This window comes from Epinephelus lanceolatus, chromosome 18, assembly GCF_041903045.1.
Source record: "Epinephelus lanceolatus isolate andai-2023 chromosome 18, ASM4190304v1, whole genome shotgun sequence".
In the NCBI taxonomy this organism is placed as follows: domain Eukaryota; kingdom Metazoa; phylum Chordata; class Actinopteri; order Perciformes; family Serranidae; genus Epinephelus; species Epinephelus lanceolatus.
In genome coordinates this window covers 14,508,301-14,522,344 of record NC_135751.1, presented here as the reverse complement: position 1 = coordinate 14,522,344, position 14,044 = coordinate 14,508,301, and the positions used below count along the sequence as shown (strand labels likewise).

Here is a 14,044-nt window from a genome sequence, read left to right as displayed (position 1 = left end):
TCTGGATACCCGTTGTCTTTATTTATATACAAACATCAGTACGCATGGCAGAGAAGAAAAAGAATCACATTATGATCGTACAGGACAGTCATTCACACGCACCAATTTGTGCTTGTGCATGAAAGAAATATTCACAACACCGCATTCTTTGTTATTGCACACAGATACACAAAGAGCCACGAGAGAACATCAGCTGTTCGCTTTATCTAGGAAAGGTGGCTGAAGAATCTAAATCACACAGTTCATTTATCTTTAGTGCACATCACAAGACTGTACTTGAAAATATTTAAAAGGGCACGGTCAAAGTTACTGCAGACTGTGAAGGTGTTAACTGGACAGGAAAAGAAATCAGGCTTTTACAGAAGTCACGCTCATGACATTTGAGACAAACAACTGAATGCGCTTGACTGTAGGGACTGTACAAAAATTATTTGGGTGTGGAGGGGGGTGGGTCCTTCATGTGGTAGGTCATTATTGATGTTATCTTTGAATCCTGCTCTTGACAAAATAAAAAGGAACACTCTTCCCCCAATACCTGGGGAATAAAACATTAAAAAGACAAATGTTTTCAGTTGCTAAATGAGTGAATCGGGCTCAGGCAGCACTAGGGCTGCAACGGTACAGCAGTTTTAAGATATACCATGTTATGAAAATTGATGGTTATCACATTGTGGCATTTGTTTATCAATGGTATAGGAAAAAAGAGGCAACCAGCCAGAGAATCTAACCTGCACATTCACATTTCCTTTTCTCCTTGACTTCCTGCCAGACTTTACACATACTGCCATTTAAAAAATAGTTTAACATTTCAATCATAATAAATCGCTAATCACATTATAGAAATCTCATACCATTGCAACCCCAGGTGACACAATTATCTATTCTGTTCCCCAAAACCGACTTATTTGTCAGCAGCTAGTTCATTTTGCTAGGCAAAATAAAGACTTGGTAGAAGAATGAAATAATAAGTCAGAAGAATTCCATACTCTCAACTTTCAGACCACCCACCCTTCAAAAAGAAAGACAGAAACAGACGAACATAAGGGTTGGACTATCCACAGAAAAATACCCCCCAAAACCAGTTCATACATTGTATTGTCAGACTACGTCAGGAGGCAAACGCTTTTATAGTTGCCTTGAAAGGCCACGTTTGAAGGTGGATTAAAGGCCGTCTGTCACAGTGAGACGCTACAGCTCCTAAACTGGGAGGTAACAGTGGATTCTTGGTTGCACTGACTTTCACATTAAAAGTGACAGAAATGGTTGAAAGAAGAGTGATAAGAAGAGAGAGATAAGACCAAACTCGGGCTCCTTTCTCAACTTCGCACAACTGACCAATCACGACATGACGTGAGGGTGATTGTCAGATCATCAGTTTCAGAAAGTTGTTGTACTTCTGATGTAGGGAAGGTGTGGGGGGAGGGGGGTTCAGAAGATACTCAACCATTCAATTAGCACTTCTGATGGAGTACACCTGCACCATAATCCTCTCCCTTTTTCTGAAGTCCTCTACCCCCAAATCATTTTCATACAGTCCCTAAGTTTTACAGCAGCCAAGTCCTGATTTCAACAAACAAAATACATCATCCTCATACTCCACAATGCACCTCTGACTGTACATTAATATCTGAACTGTAAAGTCTTTAAGCTTAAAAAGAAGAGAAACAAAATGCCCCTCTAAGACATCAACTGTGAAAAGTTGCAAGTACAAGATGAGTGAAACAGTTCATCTGACTTGTATGCATTCATTTTATAACTTATACATTGTTGGTTAAAGGCTTACAGACTTAGAACTCATGATTGTGACTAACAAGCAGAACCGCAGCACTGGTCTACTTAATGTGTGTGATCTATAAGCAGAAACTAACAAGAGTTTTGTACCAAGGAAAGAAAGTTAGGCTGGATACATGATTATTTTTCCATCTCAAACATCATACATACACATCCTGTACATGTGCCCCCAAAGCCTACTGGCTCGTCAAATATCAAAATCTGCATTTACACACAAATAGTATACACTTTATAGGCAGTGACAAATAAAAACTTTAATATATTGTTGATGTAAACAAAAAGAAGTTAAATATTTCAAAATGGTACACATACTTTCACAATCACATTCTATGATGCATAGTTTTATGAAAATAGAAATAGATCACACACATTCCCTCTAACCCCACACACACGCACTACGCGAAAAAGTGACGTTCACACTGAAGCAAGTCAGCATACAAAGGCACTCACACTCACACACACACAACTGTGCAATACAATGCTAGAATTAAAAAGCCACCGATGAGTACTCCAGTAAACGCGTGTCAAGTGCTGAACTGAAAGCATGTCTCCTCAAAATGGAGTTAAATGAACACAGAGCCTAAAAAGAGGGACAGGTCGCAGGACCGCCAACAATGACAGAGTACCTGAGGGTTTCAGAGAGACAATTTCAAGAGTTCTCAGTCGACTACAAGCAACAAAAAGCTCATAAATAAGCAGTATGCATTTTCAGAAAAGGATCAACAAATAAAGACTCGTAATGAGCCTTTTTAGAGCAGACATTTTGTCCTGTGATGGCAGGAAAAGCACATGTGCAATTAATTCCTTAATGATAGCTGTGTTGCATTGAAGTGCATCAGTAAACCCTGCCACTGAGCAAGGCCCTGAAATTAGGACAGCTAAATGGAGTGCAGCACCTTTAATAATATTAATTACACCCACAAGTTCCATGCTATGTCATGTCATAACGGCCGCTGTGAAAATGGACATTTGTGGTGTCTTTTTAAAGATAAACTGCGCAGGATTTCCTAAAAGAATGTATAGACTCATACAAAAGTAATCACTCTCAATCATTACTTGTGACCCACTTAAAGTGCATGGTGGAATTTATATGTCTGCACTGAATTGACGCCATACTCACGGCGTAGGCTTTGCAGCAACTTAGAGCCTCGTCGCTAGGCTAATTTATATAATGTTAAATGCCATAGGCTTGTGCTAATAACGTTAGCATCTTATATTTGTTTGGAAAACGTGTTAAGTATAATACAGTTGTTTTGTGAGTTGTAATGGAGCTGAATTTTGTAACGTTACCTTTGTTAAATGTTGCTGTTGTCTTGGCTTCATATGAGTAGAGGAAAAGTCTGCTAGCAACTAGGCTAATTTATACAATGTAAAATTCCACAGGCTTGTGCTAAAAACATTAGCATGTTGTATTTGTGGGGAAAATGTGTTCAGATAAAGACAAGTGCTTTGTCTGTGAGTGTTGCGAGTTATAGTGAAGCTGATTTGTGTACTTGTGTTTGAAATTGTCTCTATTAAGCCATGTTTAATGTGTGTTTAATGTGTGTTTTGAATCAACTAAACTTTACAGCAATTCACAGAAACCCAGCTGCAGACTAGTGTTTTGGAGGTGTAACTGCAGAGTGACACAAACACACCACCGCACAAGTATAGATGCCCACAACAGCGTAGCTACAGCGTAGGGTGTACCGCACAAGTATAAATCCCACTTATGGCGGTGTATTTATCTGCACAGACACTGCCTGCTGCCTATAGTTTCTAATTTTGTAATATTAGAGACATGCCTAGGCATGGCACTGAGTGAGGACAGTGCTTTGAAAATAGGTAGGGGCCAGGTGCCAGACCATAAACACAATCCAATACCTCTGGGATAAACTGGAACACTGACTGTGGGCCAGACCTGATCACCCAACATCAGTGGCCGACCTCACTAAGGCTAAATGGGAATGACATATTCAACAATCACATACCGGATGGGTGTAATGTTCGTGTGCACACATGCCTTTGGCTGTATAATGCGACAGTGTAAATTGAAATACCTGCTTGGACACAATGACGGCAACTAAGGTGACTTCATCGGCACATAGATACAATATCTGATTCACTGCTGGAGGCTTCATGAGGACGCAACGCTGTCAAGACACTGCCTCCTATCTTAGGGTGACAGTAGCTTTCTGTGTCAGTCAAACTGTCGGACATTACTGGAATAAGCAGAAGGTAAAGTCTGCTTTGAGGTGCAATTTTTCCAATGAGTTCCCCCAGATACTCTGACTGGACTCTGAACCACATCATTTTAAACACTGTGTTCACACTACAGAAGGAGCAATGTTAATATAATTCACTTTCTTGTCAAGGCTGTATGAGTAAGAACTACTAAGTCAAGTTTCGTCCCACCCTGTCCAGGCCTGTAAATGCAGGTATGAACAGAGGGACTGACACACAGGGCTGACACACGCTAGTTTAAGTCATCATAGATACTGGAAATAGAAAGTGCTGAGAGTTTAGGCCTCTTTTTTTTGGTCGATAAGCTGATATTACTCTGAGAGCTGCTGCTGCTGCTGCCTCCAGTCAGACTGCCTCCTCCACTTCCTCCTCCTCCACTGTTCAAACCGAGAGACGTCCTCTTCTTCTTCTTAGGCCTCCTGGAATCTGAATGGTTGGTGCCTGTGAAAGGGACAGAAAATTGTCTTTACGTTTTATCAAAACTTTACAGAGTCACAATCAGCTCTAACAGTAAAGTATGTCCACACATACAAGGAATGTGACTCCCGTGTTTTGTTGCTCTTAGTGTACGAAGACGGACAACAAAGCTGGAAGAAAGGACATAAACATCTAACTTCTATGTACAGATATAAATATAATACAGTAAGAATGTACTCTTACTGGCTTTGGATGAGGCAGAGTCAGTGGGTGAAATATCAGGTGAGTCCTCCCACTGCAGGCGGCTCATCAGTGTCTGTCCATCTGGAATGTCAAAATTGTCGCTCTCAACCACAGCGTCTGCATCGAGCAGCGACGGCCTGTTACATAAAAACCCAAACAGAGACACGGCTGATTAGACTGGTAAGGACAAAGCTCAGACTGGCCACACAGTGACAACAGTGTAAAATTAATGGCTCCAGTTCTTGATTATCATTGGCTGAATCGCATTCGAGGCCGTTGTAAAATACTTTATAAACACACAGCTGTGACTGCATTACAATTTCAGTATTGCTGTGCCAGTTAGTCACCCACTATCACAGTGGGCCTAAAGGGGAACTAATGTTTTTTTTTTTTTTCAACCTGGGCCCTATTTTCCGATCTACTTTGGTCTAAATTAGTGATAGAATGTTCAATATTTGACATTTCTCTAGTACGAAGCTAGGGCTGACTTGCCTGTAGCCCGTGAGCACGCACTATATTAAATAATAGGGCACTCAGACAGCGTCAAACAACGTCAAAATACGTAGAACTAAAATTGCTTTTTTTTCCCCACACAGATAGGCTCCCTCCAGTTGGTCAAAATCGGGTAAAAATTCAGCCGTGACTACTCCAAACAGAGTAACGCCAGGGCCACACTGCCTGCTTAGTGCAGCGCACCGAAATTCTTGCGCGAGCCGGAGCACCTCCGTTCACATCAGATGCGCATTTCTCCGCACCGGTCGACAAGCGATTCTGCTCCCAGCTGTTGTTTTTCCATCATGGGTAACTGCCCGGTTTGACACATTTGCTCGCGGCTCGCGCAGAAAATAGACCAGACGGCGAAATGATCGCTGCAGGGCCAGCGGCGGAGCTGCGTGGCGCGGCTGGTGTGGATGACACAATCGGTTAACATGGGCGCCGAAAGGAAACTGGCTTCACTTCGAGGCTATTCGCAGCGCTTCCGCGGGCGGTGTGGCCCTGGCGTAATTCCTGGCGTTTGTAAGGTCACTCCAGCGGTAACTTCCTGCAACAACACAAATCTCGTGAGACGTGAGATTTACTATCTGTGTGAAAAAAATGCACTTTTAGTGGACGTATTTTGACATTGTTTGATGCTGTCTGAGTGCCCTATTATTTAATGTAGCGCGCGCTCACGGGCTGCAGGCAGGTCCGCGCTAGCTTCGTACTGGAGAAATGTCAAATATCGAACATCCCATCACTCATTTAGACAAAAGTAGATCAGAAAATTAGGCCCAGGTTGAAAAAAACATTAGTTCCCCTTTAAGAGGGCAACCTCAAACTGACGCCAGAAACGAGAACAGCCAGAAATACATAATGCTGTCATTAAATGAAGGCACAAAAACACCAAGAAGATGCTGCGAAAAAACAAAGAGAGCCTAGAGAGCTGGGGATTTCTGTTTGAGCAGCCACTGTGTCCTTTTGCTTCATTAAAGAAATACCTGTTGCTGCTGCCGCCCCAATCCACCGGCCTTTTATCTCCATCCAAAACCAGACAAAATACACTAACGCTCTATGGCAAGTTAAGGATGTGACTTTAGGTACCTTGCATGTTTTTATTTGTATCCTATTATGCTCACTTTTTTTTTAGTGTAGCATGGTTACTCAGCAAGATGGTAGAAACATATGTGGTTATAATCAAACTGCAACATGATGAAACCTTGAATTTCTTTCTCCTAACATTTAGCATACTAGAGCCCATGGGGGTGAACTTCTTTGGCTTTGTGTTGCCATGAATTTGTAAAGCAGCCACAACTTTCTACTGCATCTGAGTGTTGCTTGGCGACCATACTGCTTAATGCAGCTGAAGAACTCTGCTTGGCAGAAGAATGATCATTTGTTATCAAGAAATTATTGCATTTTGTTGCTCTGTGTTTATGAAACACTGTCAGATCTATTTAGTAAAATTATGGCCCCATGCCGTTTATTGCTTTAACAGAATCACATGCTGATTGGCATGGGTGCTCTTCCACTGCAATCTTGGAACCCATCAGCTATCGGTCTGAGAACAATAAGCCTCTGGGAGCACAGGCAAATATTTCAGGGATTCCGGTCCAGCCAGCAGCTATCCAGGACAAGATCTCCTCTTCCGTGTGACAATCATTTCGGCTATTATCTATTGACATATATCTGTATGAATGCAGATGAAATTTTGTTTTAAAAAAGCTAGTAAAAAGCTAAATTGTCAATAGCTGATGAGTAGGAAAATGCCTTCCACCTCTTTTGCTTCCCGTCTACCTGCTGCTCCAACGTGATTGGTAACAGAAACCAGAACACTTTTGATTACCAGAATCTTGCACCATTGCCTAAAGATGCTGTATACATATGCAGATACCTGTTTAAAGAGATAACCTCCACTGAAACCCAAAATGTGTTCGGAAAACGACTAATGGTGATGTATGACCTTGATAATAAAAGGTCATCAGCTGCAGCTTCTGTTCGTAATCACAACTCTGCCTTTGTAGAAAATGCACCCCTGTACCAGAGTGTTCATAACACTGACCAGCAGCACTGTGCTGTTCCTGTCTCCATCAGAAAACAGTGAGCTGTATCAGCAAACACCTGCACCATGAGGGTCAAAACACTCATCCAAGCATGACTTTTGTTAAGTGCACTTGAGGTTGAGGGGGGTAAGGACACTCACGCGGACGGCCCCAGTAGGAAGACCCTGACGGCCCTCCTCTGTTCGTCCGTGTGCTGGGGACATCGCTGAGACCTGGTGGGACACAAGGTGGCATTATACATCCCTGACACAGTTACATGCATCACCCTGCCTGCATACACACAGCCACAGGGAGCCAGGGAGGTGGGATGGAACTGCTGCGAACACTATCAGTGACCAATCAGAGGGGGCGTAACAGTAATGAAGTGTTAAAGGTTGTGAAAAGTTAGAGGTTGGTCACTGACAGGGTCCTGCATGGTCTAATTAAAAACATCTCAATATTTGGTGTTTTAATTTTTGTGGAGAAAAACAAGTCAAATCACTGGTCCAGAAAAAAAAGTTTTAACAGTAAAATGCAATGAGCTGCCACTTGTGTTCCCCTGTCCCAACATACACATGGATGAAGACATTTAGTTTTCATGGCAAAGTTTCACAGAAGGGACTAAAAGACACGGACCTCAAAATTTAGATACAGTAACATCTGGACACCAACATGAGGCCAGGTGTTACAGTACCTGATACTATCCTGCATTATCCCAGATATCAGCACCACAAAAGCAGTTAACTGTTTTCCACTAGTTTCTCTATGTGCCGGTAGATTAACAGCAGTTACCTGGTACACATCTTCTTGGTGTGCTCAGAGATCACCCCACATTGCTGGAGAGACAAACACAATATTAACAATCAACATCTGTTTAATTAAAACGGGAGAGCAGTAAAAACAATTGTTTATCATAAACAATAACAATTAAAAAGATCAATATGGCTACTATGGCTACTCACCGTTGTTAAAAGGGATCTGACTTCATCCGGGCCTAAACTTTCATAACTGATGCCAGTATTATAGTTATACTGAAACAAAAGACAGACCAAGAACCACTGTCAATACTTTGCACTGTACACTACAATACAAAGCTGATTTTGAGGTCTTAAAGGCAACATGAACAAAGGGAGGATTTTTCACCTTGTAAGGCTCTAAACTGATGCTGCTCCCAAGTTCACCTGGAGAGAAAACATAACTATTGATGCTCTTTATTTATACAACACGCACCATTAAAACTATTAAAGCCTCATTCGAATTGGACTTCTAGTCACAACCCATTAAATGATCCATAAAGTCCCTGTAAAGCTTTTTACTTTTCGGTTTTGTGATGTCAAAATATTCCTTTTCATCAACAGCACATGAATTTTGACAACAGAATTATCAAATAAATTGTTTAATATATAATTGCACACTATTATCAAAGTCTTTGTGTTACAAGTTTCTTCCAACAATCCCAAATGTTGGCTGCAAATTTGCAGAACGCTTGTAGTCTCCACTGCTAACTTATAGTCTTTATGTATTCACCCAACATTGTTTTGTGCTGACATTTTGGCCCTGGATCAGTACATCTAAAAGGGGCACCTTTTGCTTTCATAATCTCTACTTCCTGTGACTGAGGAAACAGAAAGCACAGGACGTACTGATCTGTAAGATGATACTAAGACTGGTCTAGTCCAGAATCATGACAAACATTGACACCACATTCAGAGGTTGCATGGATCAAAACTTAACCAACACACTAAATATCTGATAAACTTACCATTTTTGTGTTTTAAAGATTTGGATCTTCTTGGAGAATTTTGACTCTGCACAAAGAAAACCACTCAGATTAGATTAACCTTATTATACACATGAAACACACATAAAATGTACTCTTATGCTGAATGAAAAAGGGGAAAAGAAATACAAAAATACCTTATCTGACTTTCTCTTCTTGGCTGTAAAATGGAAATAAGATGTTTGTTTATTATGTGGAGGCAACCTGGAGTTTTACTTTATTATTCTCCCTACACATTGGAAATAAAAGTTAAACTCACCTTTCTTTTCTGCCCCGTAGGACCAGTCGTTATCATTGAGGTCATCATTGTCTTCCTGATCACTCTCTGATTTGCTCATGTTGTTATTGCTGGCTAGCCTGTTAAAATATATAAAAAAACAACAACAAAACAATCAAACAATCCGATCATACCCATTTTGGATAAGTACACAAATCAGTCCTTTGCTTACTGACCTGCGATTGGCAATGCGACTGCTGTTGCGTCCCATGCCGAGACACTTCTCCAAGTGCGGGGCAAAGCGAGAAGCTGCTATCAGTCTTTTGCAGTTTGGGCACTCACACTCTTTGTTTTTCCACTGATTGTACACTTGGCCAAATATGTCCACTCCTGGCTGGTCTATGATTTCTGAAAGAGTAATTAAAGGCAAATACTGTAAGGAAACACATCAAATGCAAATATGAGAAAAAATGGAACACACAAACTGGAAGCCACGGCACCAACCGAACTCCTTCATGCTCTCTTGGTCTGTTTCATCCAAGAAGAAGTAGCCCTGTTTCACAGCACGATGGACTTCAAAACACAGGCCCAAACAGGCATCTTCCACCAGCTCAGAGTAGATGTCATGGGCCAAGGCCTAAAATAATAATAATAATGATAATAATAATTTAAAACCAAATTCAATTTGGATGCCATGTACAACAGATAAAATACACAACATCGATTTGTGGGTGACACTTACAGGAACAATTACAAATGATATATATTCCCTCACCTCCAGCCTGGTGTTGTCTGGGCCTGACAGGGGCATATCCTCCATTTTCATTTGAAAATCTGTGTGGGAAATCTTGACTGCAAGGTAACGAAATGCTGACCTGAGGATTTAGAATATAAAAAACAAACTCACAATCATGAGACAATCAGCACGGTCAACAGATAAGAGACAGAAATCCGATCTGCCATCGAAGGTCAATAAAACTCACTTAAAATACTTACTTTTAAAACAGACAATGAAACTTGTGGCAGATGTGTCTTCACCCTGTTGAAGAGAAGAAAATGTATACATTAATGGATAGCAAACATGACAGATATAAGTACAGATAAATAGAGAGAGGAAAGTAAAAACAGAAACTAAGAGCAAGTTAAAATAAAATTACAGTAGTAAAGTGACAGCTACACATTACAGGTGATGTGAATAACAGCAGCAGAGTCAAAACGTTTAATGTATGTACACCAAACTTATATATGATATGATTAAGTATGGATACTTCATGTTTGTCTACATTAATATAGATTTAAACTAAAAATATAAGACAGTAGATAATGTAATGGAACAGTATTACATACTAACATAATATAGTATAATACAGTATGGGATATAAGATATAAAGTACAGTTAAATATAGTATAACATAATATACAGTACAATACAACAATATAACCAAAGAATATTATTTTGCTGTATAGTAGGCCTATGGTATAGTAATGTATAGTACAGTATGGTATGCTAGCTATACAGATGTTGGGCAATAACCATAATTTTCTTCAATTAAAATTAAGACAAAGTACAATTACACCGTATTGGATGCCAGATACATCAAGTTATATAGAGTAATAAGTATATATTCTTTAATAAAGATTAATACAGTAAAACAGGACCCAACGCTAACGTTACGTCATAGTACGTCACATGTGGTTACCTGAGGAGAGACGCCTCTTTATTTACATTATAAACACTTCATGAATATCTACATTTAAACATATAACAGCCATGTGAACAGCCTGACAGCAGGACACAAAGACAGTAGTATACACGCAGGTAATGACAGTTAAGAAACTCAGCTGTTTAACGTTAACTAACATTACTTTTTACTGTTAGCATTTGCTAGCTAGCTCTGCTATACTTTAAACTTGAGCTAAAGAAGGCTTTATGGCGTGTCGATACTCGGATACAATGTGGCGACGTTATGTTTCTAATTGCACCGGAAAAAAATGTTTCCTCTTACCCTGACATGCCGAAAACTCCGTGAGAACAGGCAGTTTCTCCGAGGGAGGCAACATTACCGTGTCAGTCCACATTGACATACGTTAATAAGAAGCTTCGTCTGGAATAACATCCGTCATTTTATCACAGGTAAAGGAAAAAATCCTGGGTTAAAATGTTTGTTGTCGCCGGTGTCAGTTAAATTAACGTTACAAACCCGCCTGACACTGAGGAGGCCGATAGGGAAGGACCAATCTCCAAAACAGAACAAACCATTTCCGGTTTACACCTCGAAAATAAAAGCATTGATTCCTGAGCTGTCAAATAATGACAGGCCAATGCACCTAATGCAAACCAGTTTTATTAACTTAAATAAAAGTAGCAGTGACATGATGTAAAAAACAAAAAACTCTGTTACAAGGACAAGTCTCACATTCAAGATTCGACCTCAGTGAAAACTATCAGCAGATACTATTCTCCTGAAACATAAACTTTTGTTTAATATGCATTTTTAAATTCTCCTAGCTATTTGGGATCAGTAGTACCCGATAAGAATAAAAAAACTAAACATCGTGAATGACTGAAAATGATTGAGTCTCAATGTCCTCAAAAGAGACAATAATAAAGTCCCAATGTCTCCAAATGGGTACTTCCTAATTAACAGTGTCTTAGCATTACTGTTGCTTAAATTGGTCAGATTTGTTGCCAGACTGACTTGTTGGACATGGCCACCATCTTGGATTAGTGTACTGTGCTCTCCCTACCACTAGATGGCACATGAAAGTGTCCAAGAACGAGGACAACAGGTCTAAGTTAAGTAGAATAAAGTATAAGGTCAAGTAAATCCAAAATGTGATGTCCTCATATGAGGACACAGGGTCTCAGGCGGATATGTACATAAGGAGAAAAGAAGAAAAGGAAAACGTAGCCTACTTGTTTGGCGTAATAGTCCACTTCATTGTTAGTGTAGGTGTGAGGCTGTGGTTCAGGTGTAGTAGCCATCACTGAGGTGTGTTACTCAGATATGATGTAGTGACATTATGTTTCTAATTGCAGTGGAAAAAAAAGAAAAACTGAGAGCAATCAGGCTACACACCGAATGTCATTGCCACTGCCATTACTGTAATAATAATAACTATCATATTGTATAAGTTGATCATATGTTCATTCATCTTCTAACCGCTTCATCCTCTTGAGGGTCACGGGGGGGCTGGAGCCTATCCCAGCTGACATCGGGCGAGAGGCCGGGTACACCCTGGACAGGTTGCCAGACTATCGCAGGGCTGACACATAGAGACAGACAACCATTCACGCTCACATTCACACCTATGGCCAATTTAGAGTTATCAATTAACCTAGTCCCCAATCTGCATGTCTTTGGACTGTGGGAGGAAGCCGGAGTGCCCGGAGAGAACCCACGCTGACACGGGGAGAACATGCAAACTCCGCACAGAAGGGCTCCCACGCCCGGGATCGAACTGTCAACCCTCTTGCTGTGAGGCGACAGTGCTAACCACCACACCACCGTGCCGCCCTTGATCATATGTTTTGTTTGTTAATGTGAAAAATAAATTGTCAGATAAATTTAGTGGACTGAAAAGTACAGTATTTCTTTCTGAAATGTAGTGGAGTAGATGTGTAAAGTAAGTAAACACCCAATTAAAATAGTCTAGAAGTAGGCTTCCTCAAAATTGTAGTTAAGTGCAGTACCTAAGTAACTGTATTTTCTACCTCTGGTCATTATCAGTGGTGAAATATAATTTCTTATTTTGTTTGCACTTAGCCAAAATGTTCGTAGACCAGCCAATAAAATGACGCAGCTCAGCCCTGTTGATGATTTTATTTTGAAGGTACAAGCAGCGTGTTTCCGGTGTCACTGACAGACTTGACGCAGATCGCAGGTTTCACCACCCACTTAAGACATTAATAAAGGAACATTAGATGCTCTCATGTTATCTGGGATCATATAGTTGAGCCTGAGTGGTTGAATGAGGTCATCTCTAACAACAATACGCACTATCCGGCCAAAAGTATGTGGACACCCATGAAACTAGTTTAATGCCTTTATGTTGTTATTCCTTCAGCTTGTGTTTCCCAGCCTACACTACATTTAAGACATACGTCTTAAAAATCCATTTAATGAATAATTTCTGATTTTGTTTGGTGTTTTTGCAGTGATGATTGATTGATACTATAAAATACCATAGCTGTTATGATGTAAAATCTGGCATTAGGGTCCATCTTAATAGCATGCACTGGGGCCCATCCTAACTACAGGACACCACTGCACTCGTGACAAGGGGTCACATATAGGCAATACTTTGTTCTAAGGGGACACAACCCAAAAAACTTTGAGAATAATGCTTAATTAAACTGTCAATAGTATTCCAGCAAAGACAAACGTAACACAGAGATTTTGAGTTAGGGGAGGGTAACGGGGCCCCGCAACCTCTTTTTGGCCAGGTTAATGTGGCCATTTGAACGGTTGACTATAAGTTGGAGTAACACTAGGACAGTGGCTAATGATTATAGACTAATTTATTGATTATATAGTCAATTATATGTGAAATATTTGGTCTATAACATATTAGAAAATAGTGGAAAATGGCATCACCATTTCCCCTAGTGCAAGTTGACCAATTCAAATAGTTGTTTACTGAAAGGCCAGGACCAAAAGCCATTCATTTTTAATCATTTAACATAGAGAAGTCAGAATATTTAACATTTTAAAAGCAAGAAGTGGCAAATTTTGTTAATTTTTGCTTGATAAATGACTTAAATAGATAATAAAATGAGTTACTAATTGTTTCAGCTCCAAAGCACATTACTGTCCAAAATATCATTGTATGATGTGGCATTATGATTTCCTT

The 14,044-nt window shown here is 40.2% G+C and overlaps 1 protein-coding gene across 2 annotated transcripts; it reads right to left on the bottom strand.

Annotated features, from left to right (window-relative positions):
* Window positions 1-2: 2 nt before the first annotated feature.
* Window positions 3-11,434, bottom strand: atxn7l3a (ataxin 7 like 3a). Of its 2 annotated transcripts, XM_033644100.2 has the most exons (14): window positions 11,197-11,434; window positions 10,187-10,229; window positions 9,966-10,065; window positions 9,695-9,827; window positions 9,427-9,598; window positions 9,233-9,330; window positions 9,111-9,133; window positions 8,956-9,001; window positions 8,337-8,374; window positions 8,156-8,224; window positions 7,986-8,029; window positions 7,355-7,426; window positions 4,675-4,811; window positions 3-4,455 (listed from the first exon to the last, which is right to left on the bottom strand). In XM_033644100.2, the coding sequence occupies exons 3-14, from the start codon at window positions 10,014-10,016 to the stop codon at window positions 4,247-4,249; spliced, it is 1,092 nt and encodes a 363-aa protein (XP_033499991.1). In that variant the 5' UTR covers window positions 10,017-10,065; window positions 10,187-10,229; window positions 11,197-11,434; the 3' UTR covers window positions 3-4,246. The 2 variants fall into 2 exon arrangements, with proteins under 2 accessions (XP_033499991.1, XP_033499992.1); XM_033644101.2 differs by lacking the exon at window positions 7,355-7,426.
* Between the last annotated feature and the right edge of the window lie 2,610 nt (window positions 11,435-14,044).